The sequence below is a fragment of the Esox lucius genome, chromosome 19, assembly GCF_011004845.1.
Source record: "Esox lucius isolate fEsoLuc1 chromosome 19, fEsoLuc1.pri, whole genome shotgun sequence".
In the NCBI taxonomy this organism is placed as follows: Eukaryota; Metazoa; Chordata; class Actinopteri; order Esociformes; family Esocidae; genus Esox; species Esox lucius.
In genome coordinates, this window is record NC_047587.1 from 17,947,596 (window position 1) to 17,967,014 (window position 19,419).

A 19,419-nucleotide genomic window follows, 5' to 3' on the forward strand; every position below is an offset into this window, starting at 1 on the left:
TTATAGAGCACTGTCGTTCCAGCTGTTGGACCTGTATATCTGGGCTATCAAAGTTATTTAGTGGTGACTTGCAGATGGTGTTGTTTTTAAATGACACGGCTGTTGTAACTAATGGGGATCTTCATTGGAACTGGGTGTTGGCTTCATATTGTATTGTGGCGTAGGAATGTTTTTGTAGAAAAGGAGACAGGGCATCCACTTCGGCTGCTCTCTTTCCTCTATCACTTTTTTGGTTCCAGCGGTTTGGTCCAAATCACATAGAGTGGGGATAGAATGAAACCACCCCCTTTCAAAATGTTCATCTTTTATTGCATTACAGCCTGAAATTAAAACACATATAATCTGACTTTCCAGCTTAATTTACACACACTAACCCACAATATTCAAGTGAACACCTCTCTTAGAATTGCCATTGCAAACCTGTTCAGATATAACCAACTTCCAGATCACAAATCAAGCTAATTGGCTTCCATCTGTGATCAACTGTTGGGATTTTGTTTAGTTCTGCATGAAAGCAGTTGTTCATGCAGGACACTGCTTAGTAGTTTCAGTCAAAGCTCAGAATCCACTATGGGTGGAAAGGTACTTTGAGAAGATATATGAGATAAAGTTGTGGAAAGGCACAAGTCCGAGAATGGATATAAAAAGATTTCAAAGGCTTTGTCCTGGAGCACAGTTAATAACATTAGTATGTAGTGGAAGGTGTATGGAACCACTGAGATCTTGCATAGATCAGACCGTCCCTCCAAACTGGATGACCAGGCAACAAGGAGACTGATCAGAGAAGATACCAAGAAGTCAATGGCAACTTTGAAAGATGTTCCGGCCTTTGTGGAAAAGACCGGTCAATGTGTGCCTGTGACCACAATATCACAAGCGCTCCACAAATCTGTCCTCAATGGGAGGGTAGCAAGAAAAAGAAAAATATTATCAAAAAATGCAACATGAAGTTTTTTTATTTGAGCTTTGTAGACTCTGAGGCAATAGGTGCTGTAGTCAGATGAGACTTTTTTGGTATGAATGCAAAATTCTATGTCCATCTAAAAACCACAATGCCTACAGTTAAGCACGGCGGTGGCAGCATCCTGTTGTGGGGGTGTTTTTGCTTCAACAGGGACTGGAGCACATCTCAAGATGAAAATGGACAGTGCAAAATACCAGCATATTCTCGAAGAGAACCTGCAGCCCTCTGCCAGGAGGTTGAAAATGGGAAGATGGTTCACGTTTCAACATGGCAATGACCAAAGCAACCGTACAGTGGCTGAAGGACCTTGACAGGCCTAGTCAGAGCCCCAAACTAAATCCCTCTGAGAATCTGTGGAATGACTTGACGAGTCCATAAGCGATCACCCTGTAATTTGACTGAGCTTAAACAGTTCTGTATGAAAGAATGGGCAAATATTGCATAGTCTCTGTATGCAAAGGTAGTAGAGACATACTCAAAGAGACTCATGGCTATAATTCCAGTAAAAGGTGGTTCACCAAGTAGTAACTCAGGGGTGTTCACTTATCAAAGTAGGGTTCACTTTGTGGAATGCATATTGTGGGTTACTGTGTGTAAATAAAGCCATAAGACTTTTGACTTTGTGTTTTCATTTCAGGCTTTAAGGCAACCAAAGGCGAACATTTTGAAAGGGGGTGGTGACTTTTTATACCCACTATGTCCTGGCTGGTTCCAGTGGTTTAGTTGAAATTGCATTTGTCCTGGTTGGCTCCAGCAATTTGGTCCAAATCACATCTGTCCTGGTTGGCTCCAGTGGTTTGGTCCAAATCACATCTGTCCTGGTTGGCCCAAGTGGGCTGCCGGAGATGCAGATGTTGTTAACGGCTGTGAATCATGGAGGAAGTTCCAACCTCCAAACTTTTATTTTTCCTCTTCTTTTATTTCTCTTTTTGCATTAATTCGACTGAAATTCATAGGAAGCAGATTGGAATGGTGGCTCAAGATTTATTTGAGCTGTGCCTCGTAAAGGGAGAGTGTGTGTGTGTGTGTGTTTTGGGACTTTGTGTTTATATGTTTTTGTGAGCCAAGTGGGCTACAGTGAGACAGTTGGAAATGAGTATGTGAATTTGACTCTGACAAAACATGCTGTAATGGGGAGAGACACCGGGATCGGACACAGGACAGTTGTCTAGTGGCCTGGAGGTCGTTTTATTCAAGGAAAACAAAAGGTGAGCGAAGTTGAGGGAGAAATCCAAACCAAAGCACAAATCCATGTTATAGGGAAGTGGCATTGTCTCTGGGGCAGCCTCCTGGTGCCAGTTTTGGAGGAACGGGGGCTGGCAAATGTAGTTCAGACGCCTCTGCACCCTCCGTCTCCTGGATGTCTTCCTCCACCTCGGTTGAGCAGCATTGTTTGTTGCTTCTCTGTCCTTGCGCCCGAGCTGCTCCTTGGGAGCCCTTACATCCCTGACAAGGACCCAATAGGAGGCAATGCATGCATGTAGGTGCTCACACACACACACACTGCCCAGTGCCAGAGACCTAGGTTACAGCTTCATTTATTGTTTTTGATCGAGACCGAGTTAACAAAACAGACACACACACACACTGCCCTTTATCTTTGATTATTAAATCTAAACCAGATTCATAAGCACGCAAAACAAGTTTGATTTGCGACAGCGTAAAAGATGGGCTGGGGGAGAAAGGTCCTTGTTTGCACAGTTGGTTATTGTGTTTCAGTCTGGCCCTCTCCAAATGTTTTTTGCATTAAGTTGCTGTTGTTGCTCGGTTCTGTCTTTTCTTGTCTGTTGCTGTATTTCTTTAGGATCCTGTCTCCGGTTACTGTTTAAAACATTACAGCACCAAGAACAAAAAGAGAAAGATTATCCACGTTTTGTTATTTTCAGGTCATAGCAACTAGCAAACTCTGCTGAAGTGAATTTAGGGTGCCTTTTGATTGCATATTTTCTTCTCCAACTCTTATTGGCATAGAGATGGCTCATCTGATGTAGCCTATTAATCCTCCCTTCTACAAACATATACACAAACACACATTCTTGCTGTCTCACAAAAAGTAATTCACACACACACACATACCCACCCTCAATAGCTGGGCAAAATGGCCATAAATTGCCAGAAAAATTTCTGTAATCAATAACGGTAGTTATTATAATAGTACACAAAGTTGATATATGAATGCACACCACAGCTTTTTCATTGTACTACTCTTAACCACAGTACTATGACTAGTTAGACTGATGTAGCTATTACTAGTCCCATTAACGGTTCCACGTTTGCAAACGTGTTTCCTGTTAAACTTCTCATTTCCTTAGTATTGCCTATCAACCATTTTTAGATTATCATCCCAGCACAAATGTGCACATCCCTCCCACTCTCAGTGAGACTGCCAGTACAATTTTAATGTGGCCAGACAGTTTTTATTATTTAAGGGCCCCAATCCTTCTAGCTCTGGGTCAACAGTGACTAATGCTTTTTAGAGTCGCCAATCTTCCAGTTTTGATTCCTTAGTGGAGGGATATTCAAATCTGGCCCTCAAAGCCAGTTGCACTATATTATTTCATTACAACCCTTTAATCAGGGACATATTAAGACCTGGGACGCCAGGTGGGTGCAATTAATGATGAGTAACAGAAAACCAGCAGGCTCTGACCCTTGTAAGTTAATAGTGGAATATCCAGGGCTTAGAGATACGTTTTTTTATTCTAGGCAAAACTGAAAAAGGGAATGTAATAGTTGGATTCATATTTGTAATTTAAAATTACAAATAAAATAATGTCAATTTTTCATTGGCCAATTTCATAGACAAAAATAGTAAAAGCCAAAATGCTTGTTTTCATGGATGGTTGGTTGGTGAGTGAAGTATCAAATGGGAGGATGTCTTCAAAGATGGTCTGGAGATTTGAGGAGGGTATGGGGTCTGGAGAAGTGAGGAGGGTATGGGGTCGGGAGAAGTGAGGAGGGATGGGGTCTGGAGAAGTGAGGAGGGATGGGGTCTGGAGAAGTGAGGAGGGATGGGGTCTGGGGAAAAGAGGAGTGATGGGGTCTGGAGAAGTGAGGAGGGTATGGGGTCGGGAGAAGTGAGGAGGGTATGGGGTCGGGAGAAGTGAGGAGGGATGGGGTCTGGAGAAGTGAGGAGGGATGGGGTCTGGAGAAGTGAGGAGGGATGGGGTCTGGAGAAGTGAGGAGGGATGGGGTCTGGAGAAGTGAGGAGGGGATGGGGTCTGGAGAAGTGAGGAGGGATGGGGTCTGGAGAAGTGAGGAGGGATGGGGTCTGGAGAAGTGAGGAGGGATGGGGTCTGGAGAAGTGAGGAGGGATGGGGTCTGGGGAAAAGAGGAGTGATGGGGTAGAGGGGGCAGGTTATCACCCTTTTCTCACTTCCCTTAGTAACTCATTGAACAGAGAGAGCTCTTCCTGTTTCAGAGAGGCCCTTTGCACCGCCCAAACTAAGTCTCTCCCCTGTTCCCGTCCTCCTGCATCCACTGCCTTCGACATTGATCTATTAAATCCCTCTAAGCGGTGGGCATCTCAGACTCTGTACACTCTTGGATTGCATCCTACCTGGCAGGTTACTCCAGCCAAGTGACGTGGACGGGATTTCTGTCTGCTCTGCTGGCTACTGATGTCTAACAGGGCTCTGTTCTAGGCCCTTGTCAGTCTTTACACCAAGTCATTTTGCTCTGTCATATCTTCACATGGTTTCTCCTATCACAGCTGTATGGATCACAGTCCACTATTTCCCTCTTTCCAAACTTCTGACACCCAGGTGGCCCTGCACATTTCTGCATGTCTGGCTTCATCACAGATGAGAAATTCACAGGTCTCCTCCCGGATGCAATAAAGCTTGGTGAACCTGGCCAACACCCTGTTGTTCTCTGCAAACATCAAGGTGGTGACTCACTTACAGGTTCATGCTCTACAACATTCGTAGAGTATGACTTTACCTCACACAGGAAGCAACGCAGAACCTAATCCAATCACTTCTCATCTTGTGATCATTAGGGGGCCAAGCAATGAAGTTGCTGGAACCCTTTTATGTTTTTAATTTTTTTTTTTATTATTTAAATTATTATTATTATTCTCCAGGGCAATTTTCAGAGGTCCATTGCTCGGTCCCCTATGGTTCAAAACGCTCCAAACTTTGCCTGATTGTAGGCCATACTCCTCATGGTGGCGCTGTAGCACTCAGTCGAAAATGCAAAAAGTGAAGCTCAGATCTCATTAACCGAATGTCGTAGAGACATGCAACCAAGTTCCAGATATACCCCTTCTCATGCTGACCAAAAAAGTCTCTGGGGTCTTTCAAATTCGGATTTCCCTTCATTTTGAATTTGGTGAAAAACATGTTAACGACATCTCCTCCGAGACCGCTGAATGGATTTGCATGCCGTTTGGTGTGAAGGACCTTTGAACCATTATCTTTAAAAGTTTTATAAGGAAAGTTGATATCTCATATAATACGGCCGAAATCAGCGAATGAAATTGAGCTGGGCGGGTCTATGACTTTGGACGTACATTAATCCCAAATTGAACATCAAACAGCTATCAAACGAAACATACTGGTACATGTGCCTCTCAAGAATGGACAGAAAAAGTCCCATACAGAAATACCTCTTGGGAGCACTATAAACATCACTGATGTTTCTCACGATTTTTCCGTTAATAAAAACACACTTAAACCACATTTCCTCCGAAACAACTGAATGGATTTGGATGACAATTGGTGTAAAGGACGACTGGACCATTGTCTTTAAGTTATATTATTGTAAATGTTTCTGCTGGATTTTCAAAATATGCATCTGTGTGTGCTATTTCAGGTGTTATAGATCACAACCCAGCCGGCCCTGTGGTGTAGTGGGAACATCCCGGTCCTTCAATATTGTGACCCCTGTTCGATTCCCTTCTCAGAAATTCAAAATTCTGTATCTCATAAATGCTTTTCCACTAGGTGCTATTCAGCCTTCACCCAACAATACATTCATTCATTCATATTCTTCCGCTTCATCCGGGGCCGGGTCGCGGGGGCAGCAGTCTAAGCAGAGATGCCCAGACTTCCCTCTCCCCAGACACTTCCTCCAGCTCTTCCGGGGGGACACCGAGGCGTTCCCAGGCCAGCCGGGAGACATAGTCCCTCCAGCGTGTCCTAGGTCTTCCCCGGGGTCTCCTCCCGGTGGGACGGGACCGGAACACCTTCCCAGGAAGGCGTTCCGGAGGCATCCGAAACAGATGCCCAAGCCACCTCAGCTGACCCCTCTCGATGTGGAGGAGCAGCGGCTCTACTCTGAGCCAAAAGCTCATGACCCAAAGCTCATGACCATAGGTGAGAGTAGGAACGTAGATTGACCGGTAAATCGAGAGCTTCACCTTGAGGCTCAGCTCTTTCTTCACCACGACAGACCGATGCATCGACCGCATTACTGCAGAAGTTGCACCGATCCGTCTGTCAATCTCCCGTTCCATCGTTCCCTCACTCGTGAACAAGATCCCTAGATACTTAAACTCCTCCACTTGAGGCAAGCACTCTCCACCAACCTGAAGTGGGCAAGCCACCCTTTTCCGACTGAGGACCATGGCCTCGGATTTGGAGGTACTGATTCTCATCCCCACCGCTTCACACTCGGCTGCAAACCGTCCCAGCGCATGCTGAAGGTCCTGGTTTGAAGGGGCCAACACGACAACATCATCCGCAAAGAGCAAAGACGAAATCTTGTGGTCCCCAAACCTGACACCCTCCGGCCCCTGGCTGCGCCTAGAAATTCTGTCCATAAAAATTACGAACAGAACCGGTGACAAAGGGCAGCCCTGCCGGAGTCCAACATGCACTGGGAACAAGTCTGACTTACTGCCGGCAATGCGGACCAAGCTCCTGCTTCGGTCGTATAGGGACCTGACAGCCCTTAGCAAAGGACCCAGGACCCCATATTCCCGAAGCACCCTCCACAGGACGCCGCGAGGGACACAGTCGAATGCCTTCTCCAAATCCACAAAACACATGTGGACTGGTTGGGCAAACTCCCATGAACCCTCCAACACCCCGTAGAGGGTATAGAGCTGGTCCAGTGTTCCACGGCCCGGACGAAAACCACACTGTTCCTCCTGAATCCGAGATTCTACTATCGGCCGTATTCTCCTCTCCAGAACCCTGGCATAGACTTTCCCGGGGAGGCTGAGAAGTGTGATCCCCCTATAGTTGGAACACACCCTCCGGTCCCCCTTCTTAAAAAGAGGGACCACCACCCCGGTCTGCCATCCCAGAGGCACTGTCCCCGACCGCCACGCGATGTTGCACAGGCGTGTCAACCAAAACAGCCCCAGAACATCCAGAGACTTGAGGTACTCAGGGCGGATCTCATCCACCCCCGGTGCCTTGCCACCGATGAGTTTCTTGACCACCTCAGTGACTTCAGCCCGGGGGATGGACGAGTCCACCTCTGAGTCCTCATCCTCTGCTTCCTCAATGGAAGACGTGACAGCGGGATTGAGGAGATCCTCGAAGTACTCCTTCCACCACCCGACGACATCCCCAGTTGAGGTCAACAGCTGCCCACCTCTACTGTAAACAGCGTTGGTAGGGCACTGTTTCCCTCTCCTGAGGTGTCGGACGGTTTGCCAGAATCTCTTCGAGGCCAGCCGATAGTCCTTCTCCATGGCCTCACCGAACTCCTCCCAGGCCCGAGTTTTTGCCTCCACAACCACCCGGGCTGCAGTCCGCTTGGCCTGTCTGTACCCGTCAGCCGCCTCAGGAGTCCCACAAGCCAACCAGGCCTGATAGGACTCCTTCTTCAGCTTGACGGCATCCCTTACTTCCGGTGTCCACCACCGGATTCGGGGATTGCCGCCTCGACAGGCACCAGAGACCTTACGGCCACAGCTCCGAGCGGCTGCTTCGACAATGGCGGTGGAGAACATGGTCCACTCGGACTCAATATCTCCAGCCTCCCTCAGGATCCAGTCGAAGCTCTGCCGGAGGCGGGAGTTAAAGATCTCTCTGACAGGAGACTCGGCCAGACGTTCCCAGCAGACCCTTACAGTACGCTTGGGCCTGCCGAGTCTGTCCAGCTTCCTCCCCCGCCATCGGATCCAACTCACCACCAGGTGGTGATCAGTTGACAGCTCCACCCCTCTCTTCACCCGAGTGTCCAAGACATATGGCCGCAGGTCAGATGAAATGACAACAAAGTCGATCATCGACCTGCGGCCTAGGGTGTCCTGGTGCCATGTGCACTGATGGACACCCTTATGCTTGAACATGGTGTTCATTATGAACAAACTGTGACTAGCACAGAAGTCCAATAACTGAACACCGCTCGGGTTCAGATCAGGGGGGCCGTTCCTCCCAATCACACCCCTCCAGGTGTCACTGTCGTTGCCCACGTGGGCGTTGAAGTCCCCCAGTAGAACGATAGAGTCCCCAGTCGGAGCACTTTCCAGCACCCCTCCCAGAGACTCCAAGAAGGTCGGGTACTCTGCACTGCGGTTCGGCCCGTAGGCACAAACAACAGTGAGAGACCTATCCCCGACCCGTAGGCGCAGGGAAACGACCCTCTCGTTCACCGGGGTAAACTCCAACACATGGCAGCAGAGCTGGGGAGCTATAAGCAAACCCACACCAGCCCGCCGCCTCTCACCATGGGCAACTCCAGAGTGGTGAAGAGTCCATCCTCTCTCAAGGAGTGTGGTTCCAGAGCCCAAGCCGTGCGTAGAGGTGATCCCGACTACCTCTAGTCGGAACCTCTCAACCTCACGCACGATCTCAGGCTCCTTCCCCGCCAGCGAGGTGACGGTCCACGTCCCTAGAGCTAGTTTCCGTGTCCAGGGATTGGGTCGTCTAGGCCCCCGCCTTCGACTGCCGCCCGATCCTCTCTGCACCGACCCCTTATGGTCCCTCCTGTGGGTGGTGAGCCCACGGGAAGGCAGCCCCACGTCGCTCGTTCGGGCTGAGCCCGGCCGGGCCCCATGGGGAAAGGCCCGGCCACCAGGCGCTCGCATACGAGCTCCAACCCCGGGCCTGGCTCCAGGGTGGGGCCCCAGCTGCGCCATACCGGGCGACGTCACGGAACTCAAGAACATTTTCATCATTAAGGGGTGTTTTGAACCGCTCTTAGTCTGACCCGTCGCCTAGGACCTGTTTGCCCTGGGAGACCCTACCAGGGGCATATAGCCCCAGACAACATAGCTCCTAGGGTCACTCGGGTACTCAGACCCCTCCACCACGTTAAGGTGGCAGTTCAAGGAGGGGTTCATATCTGAAATACCATGATTTTCATTTATTTGCGAGAATAATTGTATTACGTGACCCTTTTATGCTGTTATTGTTTTCCAAAGAAAGGAACCAGCCATGGAGTGATTGGAGTCATGGATTTTGTTATAAGTAGGATGTATAGCTATTATCTAGCCATCTATAATAATCTTTGTACAACAGTACACTTTAGTTCCGTTACAAACGTTTTGTTGCCCACTTTATCTCAGCAAAATTGTAATGGCTGGGGTAAAATTTACATTTGGAGAGGATAGAGAGCTGTAGGGACAACCCTGTGGTGTAATGGGGATATCCCTGTTCTGCAATATTCTGACCCTGGTTTGATTCTCCCCTCTCTCTCCTTCGATTGGATATCCTGGCTACTAGCGGCATTGGGCATTTTTTAAACAGCAAAACATTTCTCTTGTGACAGCATGCAGTGAGATGCTTCCTGTGCCCCGCTTGGCCCCCTGAAATGCTGCTCGCAGCATTAATTCAATATTGGTCCCATTGCACCACATTTGCGTTAAAAGTGTTTACCAAAATGGATTAATGTGCTAGACCACAACCATGTAAATGTTCTTCAAATTGGTAGACAGCCTTTTCTGTAGCGAGCTCCAATAGGCTACTGCTGATCACCATTCTGAAATGTCGTTGCACATCTCATACTACAAGAGTATTGAAGCTTTACTGAATAAAGTCAAACACATTTGAAAATATCAGAATTCTAGGATGTCTCAAAGAGCAGTCCTCGGATTGCATGTCTGACCAGCTCACAATAAACAAGCTTTGGTGAAGGGTGTGTGGCCAGAGAATACAACGACAGTCTCCAAATCGTGTCTATTCACCAAATCGACCACAGACAAGATACAGGAAACTGACAGTCGTGCAAAATGACCTTCCATCTAAAAATGGAAAACATTTTCAAACGTTATTGTAAAAGTATTGTGCACAGCTACATATGTTTGTGTGCGTGTCCTCTGACATTTCTTGTCGTTTCTGTGCCAGGCTTTCTCTTAAGCTGGACTCTCTGTGCCGGACTCTCTCTGTGCTTGGAAAGAATCTTAGACCATTACTCCATACAGAATCTTTCCAGATCCTTGAGATCTTTCAGTTAGTGATTATTGACTGCCTTGGTCTGCACAAATTACAGGTTTTCAATGGAATTGAAAGTCTGGAGACTGAGATGGCCATAGGAACATTTCTTTGTGGATTGGGATGTGTGCTTGGGTTCATTCACTTTCAGTAAGATCTATATACCTAATCTACATTTCAACCTTGTGGCTGAGTTTTTAGCCCAATATCCTAACAATGGTCCCAGGAACTGTGGAATCCAAATAGCCCTATCAAGGTACACTACCATAATTTACAGTTGTTATGAGGTTCATTAGATTCCAAATATTGGAAAATTACAGTGTAGCTCATTAAATCTGTAATAAATGTATTTTATATGAAACTGTCCACCATGTTTTCTGTTTCTGGTCAGGCTGCTCCAAGTTAGCGTATTGATACTTTTATGTCACTGTACTACTTCAGTGAGTAAATAGCCTACTTCTGACCCTGCGGTTAACAGGAATTGTCAAAAGACAAATCTAACCAATTTAAACAAGTCAGATGCAGGTATCTCAGAACCCGTTTTATAAATGTATAATATAAAAGTAGGCTTAATCATTTTTTAAGAACTGCAATAACGCCATTGATGTTCCATTCCTGTGTTTGGTGAGCAGAGTGCATGTTTCAGTCTCTCCAATAAAGTAGCTTATAGCAGAGTTGGTACTGAATGGAAATAAGAATCTGACAAAATGCAAGTATTAGTTCATGAAAGGCCACGGTTAGGTCTCCTTAACGAACAGTTCATTACTAATGTGTACAGTTACACTCCTAATAGGCAGGAATGCTTCCTCTTCTAATAGTTCCCATCAGGCTGGGCCTGGCGCTCTGGTGAGCCAGCATGGCGGCATCAGATATTGTGGTGAAACACAACAATCTGGCAATATCTCTCAGAGCCTGACATTAGCCGCTGGGCTCCAGGGGGGTTGACACAACTCACGATATACGTAACCGAGTCACCCTCTTCAAAGCAAAGGTCGGGGTGGAAGGGGGCGGGTTGGCATGGTTAGGGGGCCACAGACAGCATCTGTAATTGGGGTTTATGAGGTTTGGTTTTTTTGTGCAGACAAGCAAATTTTGATTCATCCTCAAATTAAGAATGTCTGTTGGGCCTACACTCAGCTGACCTACACGGCTCTACTGCCATGGAAGTCAAATCAGCCTGGGTTAGAGTTGGAGACAAAACACACCATTGACTAAATGTTTCCCTCCATTATTCTTGCTGGGTCAGGTGGGATGATATGGCTTTATGTTAGCTTGGCTTGTCTGTTAACACATTGTAGGGATGGCAACTCTGGTGGGGTTGGGCACTATAGGGAAAAGGGTTCTCTTTTAGGGAGGGAAAGCCTTGTTGTATTGGTTGACACGTTGGCTGACCTCCGCATAAGCTCAAGAGGCTCTATTTTTCTTGCAATTACTGTATATTTTCATGATTTTGTGATTAATTAGGCAAATCATCATTTTGCCTAATTGTGGGGATTTCTAAAAAAAATTCTGGACTAGATTTGTTTTCCATTCAGTTTTGTTTGAATTTCTTTCCTTTGTCTCTCCCCTCCCCCCGTCTCCTTTCCTCCCTCCCTCTGTTCCCCACCTGGTCAGATGCTTCGTGGGGCCCAGCTGATAGCTGTGGCGTCAGCTGACGGAGGGGCTACAACGGTGGAGGGCTCTTCCTTACAGGCTAGTGACATCCAGGTGCAGTACGTCCAACTGGCCCCTGTCAACGATCACACTGCTACTGTACAGGTGAGGAACACAACCCAGACGTTGGGTCCAGAGGGAGCTACGTCAGCATTCTCTTACCCATCCCAGCTCTGGTTCCAGCCTGGTATTATAAGTTTCATAATGATATTGAGATACACCTGTTCGCATTTGTGCACAGAGTTTCAGCTTGGTGCCTGCAAATATACTTGATACGGGACAAGATATTGCTCAAGGGTGGAGAAAGTTTGCCTTGATTTTTACTTTGAATTGTTTTTTTTGTTTTTTTGCATATGCTGGCAATTATTCCCATGATCTAATTTTAGATGTAAGTTATCTATGCTGTTTAAAGTGTTTTAATATTGCAGTTTAAAATCGTAATAGCAAAATGTGGCCCAGAAATTGGGTTTCAGTGTAATATCCCAGTCTAGCCTTGTCCATCCCATCGCAAAGATGTTGTTTCGGCTGAGGTCTGGTGTCTGTCTAGGCTAAGCAAATACGCTGAACTCTGCTGTCATGTTCCTTAAACCCCTCTGAGACAATACGGCCATAATTCCATGGCACATTACACTGCTGGATGTATCTGTGTGATAAAGGGTGAACTGGAGCCATGAATGGATTTATCTATTCAGCAACAATGTTCAGATACACTGTGGTGTTCCAATGAAATGTAATAACCTGTTCCAGGGAAACATTGCCCAGACCATTAAACCACAGACACCAGCTGTGAACGTTGATCCCAGACAGGATAGATGCCTGGAGTCATACTGGTTAAACTAAATCCTAACTCTGCCATTAGCTTGACACAACAGGAACAGTTATTTGTTTTTCCCTCTCTTCAGTGGTTCAGTGTTGGTGACTGTGGGCCCACTGGATCCAGTCCTTCTTGTTTTCAGCGGATTTAGCCGAGTGGAACTTAGTGTGGTCATCTGCTGCCATAGCTAAACAGACGTGTGTGTTTCGAAATGCCGTCCTGCACACCACCTTTGAACTTCAACATTATTATTATTACTGTGCCTGTTTGTGCACGCCTGTTGGCCTGCAAGATTCATGCCATTCCACTTCAACATCTCTGATCAACAAGCTGTTTTCGCCGACATGACCGCCACTGACTGGATGTTTTTTGTTTGTTTAGTAAACAGTAATTTAACAATGTAAAATGTGTCAGAAAGAGGAAAGTTATACTTACTAGATTAGCTTTGAATCCCTTGATGGTGGCGCTCTAAAAATGGGAGCCATGTGTTGGACGCCGGAAGGGCCCACACCAGGCCCGACAGCAGGCCCTCCTTTAAGTGGCCAACTTGGCATGGCCAGAAATGCAACAAAAGGAAGGAGGCTTTGATTTTCTTTTTTACTCTCTTGTTTTTTCTCCCCATCCCCCCCCCCCCCCCCAAACCACGTTAAATGTCACGTTCTCCGTAATGCTGTGTTTTCTCACTTTTCCTCAGTCAACATGTTTTATGTGAGTATCATTGATTCATCTCATGGTGAGCACACTGTGTGACTATCAAAAAGGCAACCAGAAAATAAAACCAACTGCTCTTTAATAGGGAGTTTCCTCATTGGTTTGGAGTGAGGGATTGTGCAGGTATAACCTATTCAGAGGATCCTGCCCCACTGCCCATCACTCTCCTGGACAACTATCAGAATGAGCGATGGTATCTATCGCTGGTGTCTGTTTTTGTCGACTTGGTAATTTCCCTCTCGGTCCTCGCTCGCTCTTTCTTTTTTTTTTAGCAGCAGTTGTTATCTGTTTACACTTTGTGAATTGGCTCTTGAAAAAGTGCTGCAATCTTTTTTTCTAATGGTTTAGATGCAGAGAGCTTGACAGAAATCCAAAAGTTGACCCGGCACCGAACAAGCTCCAGGCCAAGGGAGGAGAAATAATTCAACTGTTGAGCAGAAGCTACTCTTAGTGAGACAACCCGACTCCATTATCTTTTACCAAAGTTAGAAAGGCCCACTCCTTATATTGGAATTTAACAGAACAGTGCCCGCCAAAATGGCACTTGGTTTGCTATTAAGGTGAGGCTTTGGGGTTGGAAAGATTTAAAGTAACCACTCCGAAATTGATGGGTGAAGATGATGAATAGAACATGTTTGTAAATGTCAAACACAGTAGTCCTTTAAACATGAATTTAAAAAACACTGAACTCGTTAGCAACACCAGTCAGATAAGTGCAATCTCGCCAATGAAATGGCCTGCACAGATAGTTGGGTCACCAAAATTTTGTTCAAAGGTCAGGGGAAGGTCACAATAACATTTTCCCCACTTTCTGATAAGTGTCAAACCGAGCAACTCGCTCTCATCTGGTTTCTCAAACATATGGGAGCATTTATAACTAAGAGCTCTTGACAAATGACTTTAGCTTTTTATTTATTTATCTTAAAAAAAACTCTCTCTTTATTTAATACTTTCCATTACACAAGCTAGATCAAGTAAAGTACAAAATGGACTCCAATAAGATATTTCCGAATAGGAAGGCCTGTTGTTTGCCTTGGTTTGGCAGTGCTTTGTAACAGGTTTGTGTTTTGAACATTAGCCTTGTGATGGTTCAGACACGGGTCAGGTATAAGGCTGGCCCTACTACATCCCAACAGGGTCTGGTCTGGGCGCGGTCCTCAAACACTGCCAGAGGCATCGGTTATACTGTACACTAGATGAAAAAGGATTGTCCATCATATGGAAAGATGAATAAGAAGAGCTTTATTAGACACCTGTTTTGAATTCTTTGGACACCAAATGAAAGAAAGCTGACTGAAACAGGGAAGGACTACCTGTTCTTGATCAATAATACTTGACATTTGTTTTTCGTTTTCCATAACCCCCCCAAAAAAAACAACATCTAAACGTTTTGCTATGGCGTGCTCTAATGAATATGATCCAGAGATATGTACGTGTGAGGAACAATGTGGTATTAGATGTGTTTGGTGGGATGCTGTAGCTATGAGGACTGTGGCAGGGCTGGTTTTATGGCTGTTACAGATGTCGATGGCATGAAAGTCTGGTTTCATCCTGTTAAAACATTTCAGTGTGGATAGAAATGTCCAAATCAGACACCAGATGGTATTGTCTCACCTTTGTCTTGTTTGCTAGGCTAGTGCACCAGACACGTCCACCTGTGCGCACTAGCCTGGGTAATCTGGGGACCAGGTGATGTTTTGGCACCTCTCTGTGGTTTTACCTCTGTGTTGTTCCTAGAGAGTTGAGCTGCTATGGCTTTGACGGCGCAGTTTTGCTCCAGTAGGTTTGTGTGAGAAAGGGAGAGAGAGAGAACACACTGTGCTGTTTGAATGGAGGATTAAAAGATGCAGGTGTGCTGATGGAGTGAACGTTGGCATCTTGGCCAGGAAGGAATGACTCACCAGACCAGACGTGATCTTTTTCTCTCTCTCTCTCTCTCTCTCTCTCTCTCCCCGCAGTGACTCATCCTTGACTCCTCTCATCTTTTACTGGGGGTTACCCATTCCACCTCTCCGTGCCTCTCTGATCTAAGGTTGGCCCAGGAAATAACACGTCTGCAATTTATTTATAACTTGTCTCTCTTTCTCTCCCTCTACTTTGTTCTCTCTCCCCCCAACTCCCCAGGCCGCAGACCTAGGCCCAGCCATGCAGGGTGAGATGGAAGTGAAGGAGGGATCCATCCAGCTGCCTGCGGGGGAGAACGGGGAGGTGGTGCAGATCGTCAGCTCTGTGGGCACCTGAAGGCCCCTGAGCAAATTACAACAGAAAAACAGAGGAGATCGAGAGAAAAGTGTTTTTTGTTATTTTGTATTGACTTGGTCCAGAAGCCACGTTCGTTCTTTGTCAACAAACAGTATGAAAATGTTCATTGAGAACACAGAGACTCTTACAGCTGTTACCAAGAACTAGTTAACTAGTCATCACTTTGTCACCATCAGAGCAGGGAGGCCTGGGCACATTGCGGGGGGTTAAACCCTACACATTAAGGATACTGTGCAGGCAGACAATCACTGCCTATATTCTCGGAAAAAACATAACCCAAAAGGTGCTACGGCATATAGCACTACCCTTTGTTTAGTTCCAGAAAGAAGGATTTTGTCTTTCAGTTTGGTAATTCCACCTGGAACCGGAAGTTATATCGGGAACTAAAAATGGTTCTACCTGGAAACTTAAAGGGGTTCTCCTACCAGGACAGCCGGATAACACTTTTAGCTCACAAGTCTTTAGTTTAATTGTTATTTTGGTTATGTTGACCCTAAAAAAGCATGAGCAGTATTCCGTCTAAACATCCCCGCCAAGAGCTAGGCTACCGTTAACCTTCAGGAACCGTATTCTACACACCGAGAACTGTACTATTCTCTTCACTCATGGAAAAAAGGGTTCTGCAAGGGATTCTTGGCCATCCCTGTGGGGGAAACCTTTGGGTTCTGTGTAGAACTCTTTTTGTTTCATGTATGCCCACTGGAAAAAGTTGGAGAACCATTTTAGATCTATGCTTTCTTCCTCCCCCTCTTCATCTGTGCAGCACTTCTGGAATGGATCTTTCTTTGCCATCTTCCTCCAGCTTGTTTTCATATTGGTTAACCCACATTGCTTTTGTTGTTCTGTTCCGTTTACCTAATTGTACCATACTGAAGTATTTGTGGGGCTTTGGTTGGAGGTAGACAACCATGAAATAGCAGAAGATTTTTATGATAATACATGACAATGACTTACATGTAGAGTTAAGAGAAAAAGTTTTTCTTTGTTGTATTTCTGTGAAGGAATTCATCGGAAATAAAATATTTTGTGGTTGCCATGTGTGGTTTGCTCTCACATTGTAACTGTATTTTCATCTCCAAAAGGTTCAAGATGTTGACATTGATATTAACAATTTTGCATTCTCTTGTACACAAATATTCGTCTTTGGAAAGGGTTGGAGAGATTTCTCATTGCAGAGGGTGATGTATCCCACGTGGCTGCTTGGGTCCACAGTGTGTGATCATATGCTTTTAGTGCAATAGTCTGCTTTGTCATTTCATTTGCAATACAGTTTTAACAGTGTTTATCATGCACTAACAAGGCCAATCTTGACTACAAAGTAGTCAAAAAAAATAAAACATTACGAAAGAAGGCTGTGCACAGACAGTAATTTTCCATTAACTAATTACTTAAAAAAATTCTACTTGAATCTGGCTCTTGTTGACACCCTGCAGGTGGTCCACTGTGCACAGAGCCAACATTTGTATTAATATGTTTTCAGTGAAATTCATGTATACATAGAAACATATGTTACTAACTCTACAAAGAACTTTAATACACTGTTAAGTTATGCTATAAAACAAGGCACAGAGCACAACTCTTATTAGATGCAAGTTTACTCATTCAAGCAATTGCATGGATATACCCCTATGTAGCTAGAATACATTTAATGGATGAACACGCATTCTAGACATTATGGACATGTTTATCCCGATTATACAATGCCAATAAATAACATGAACACACATTTGATTCCTTTTGACAAGCCAACTTGGTTTTCACTGTTAGCTTGCGGATTACATATAGGCAACTGAACTGTAAATACTGATGTTTTGTACATGCAGAGAAAGTTACCTACAGTGGGGAGAACATGTATTTGATACACTGCCGATTTTGCAGGTTTTCCTACTTACAAAGCAAAAATACAGAAAATAACGTTGTATGATTTTTAAATAATTCATTTGCATTTTATTGCATGACATAAGTATTTGATCACCTACCAACCATTAAGAATTCCGGCTCTCACAGACCTGTTAGTTTTTCTTTAAGAAGCCCTCCTGTTCTCCACTCATTACCTGTAATAACTGCACCAGTTTGAACTCATTACCTGTATAAAAGACACCTGTCCACACATTCAATTAAACAGACTCCAACCTCTACAAAATGGACAAGACCAGGGATAAAATTGTAGACCTGCACAAGGCTGGGATGGGCTACAGGACAATAGGCAAGCAGCTTGGTGAGAAGGCAACAACTGTTGGCGCAATTATTAGAAAATGGAAGAAGTTCAAGATGACTGTCAATCTCCCTCAGTCTGGGGCTCCATGCAATATCTCACCACGTGGGGCATGAATGATCATGAGGAAGGTGAGGGATCAGCCCAGAACTACACGGCAGGACCTGGTGAATGACCTGAAGAGAGCTGGGACCACAGTGTCAAAGAAAGGTCCACCTGCTCAAGCCAGCGCATGTCCAGGCCCGTCTGAAGTTCGTCAATGACCATCTGGATGATCCAGAGGGGGAATGGGAGAAGGTCATGTGGTCTGATGAGACAAAAATAGAGCTTTTTGGTCTAAACTCCACTCGCTGTGTTTGGAGGAAGAAGAATGATGAGTACAACCGCAAGAACACCATCCCAACCGTGAAGCATGGAGGTGGAAACATCATTCTTTGGGGATGTTTTTCTCTGAAGGGGACAGTACGACTGCACCGTAAATCTTCCCTAACTTTTCAATACAATAATTACGAAAGTGCATGTTTTTGTTATTTATTAAAAGAAAATTGCTTGTTGCTAGTGCCATCATCTTATTAAAAAATATATTGCAAGGTCGAATGGTTTCACTGTAATTTTTTATACAGTGTGAAATTGACGTCCACAGGAATGCCCAGACCCAGTGTTCCCCTGCAGAATATTGCACACACTCCCTCCACCGGCATGTTATTTTCCAACAGTGCATCCTGGTGCCAATACTTCCTCAGGTAAATGGCACACATGTACACCGCCGTCCACGTGATGTAAAAGAAATCAGGACTCAACGGACCAGGCGACCTTCTTTCACTACTCCAAGGTCCAGTTCCAACGCTCGTGGGCCCAGTGTAGGCGCTTTCGACTGAGGTCACAAGCCTCATTGTTTCATAGATGCTGCGACCCAGTCGTTTGACCATAACAATTTGGCCCTTGTCAAATTTGCTCAGGTCTTTACTCCTGCCCTTTTCTCCTACAGTCAACACATTGACTATGAGACCTTTTAGGAGATGATCAACGTTATTTGCTTCACCTGTGAGTGGTTATAATGTTTTGGCTCATCTGTGTATTCTCCACAAGTATAAGTTGGGGGGTAGGGTGGCAAAATGAATGTAATTTCTTACATTTTTCAAAAGCACATAGACATTTTGTAAAAAGACAGATTCAATTCCCCAAAACAATGTGGGAGAATGTTATGGATCAGCATATAAAATGTTCAACAAAATTCCAAAAGATATGTGTTGTGCAAGGCCAACAATGCTCATGGCCCAGAAAGGTGGCTGCAGCATCATGCAATGGGACAATTTCTCTCAAGTGGGGACAGGGACTCTGGTCAGGATAGAGAGAACAATTAATAACTCAAAATATCAATTTATTTTGGAGCAAACCCTGCTGCCCTCAGCCAGAAAGTGGAAGTAGAAGAATTTCACCTAAATAAATGATCCAAAGCACACAACCA

General features: G+C 45.3%; 1 protein-coding gene across 5 annotated transcripts in view; it reads left to right on the forward strand.

Moving 5' to 3' along the window:
* banp (BTG3 associated nuclear protein) overlaps positions 1-16,770 on the forward strand; it is a 54,068-nt gene extending 37,298 nt beyond the window's left edge. For all 5 annotated transcript variants that reach the window (XM_013138967.3, XM_034288368.1, XM_020040559.3 and 2 more), the window contains exons 12-13: positions 11,911-12,054; positions 15,599-16,770. In XM_013138967.3, the coding sequence (XP_012994421.1) occupies positions 11,911-12,054; positions 15,599-15,715 (261 nt within the window). In that variant the 3' untranslated portion in view covers positions 15,716-16,770. The remainder of the gene's footprint in view (positions 1-11,910; positions 12,055-15,598) is intronic.
* Positions 16,771-19,419: the final 2,649 nt, after the last annotated feature.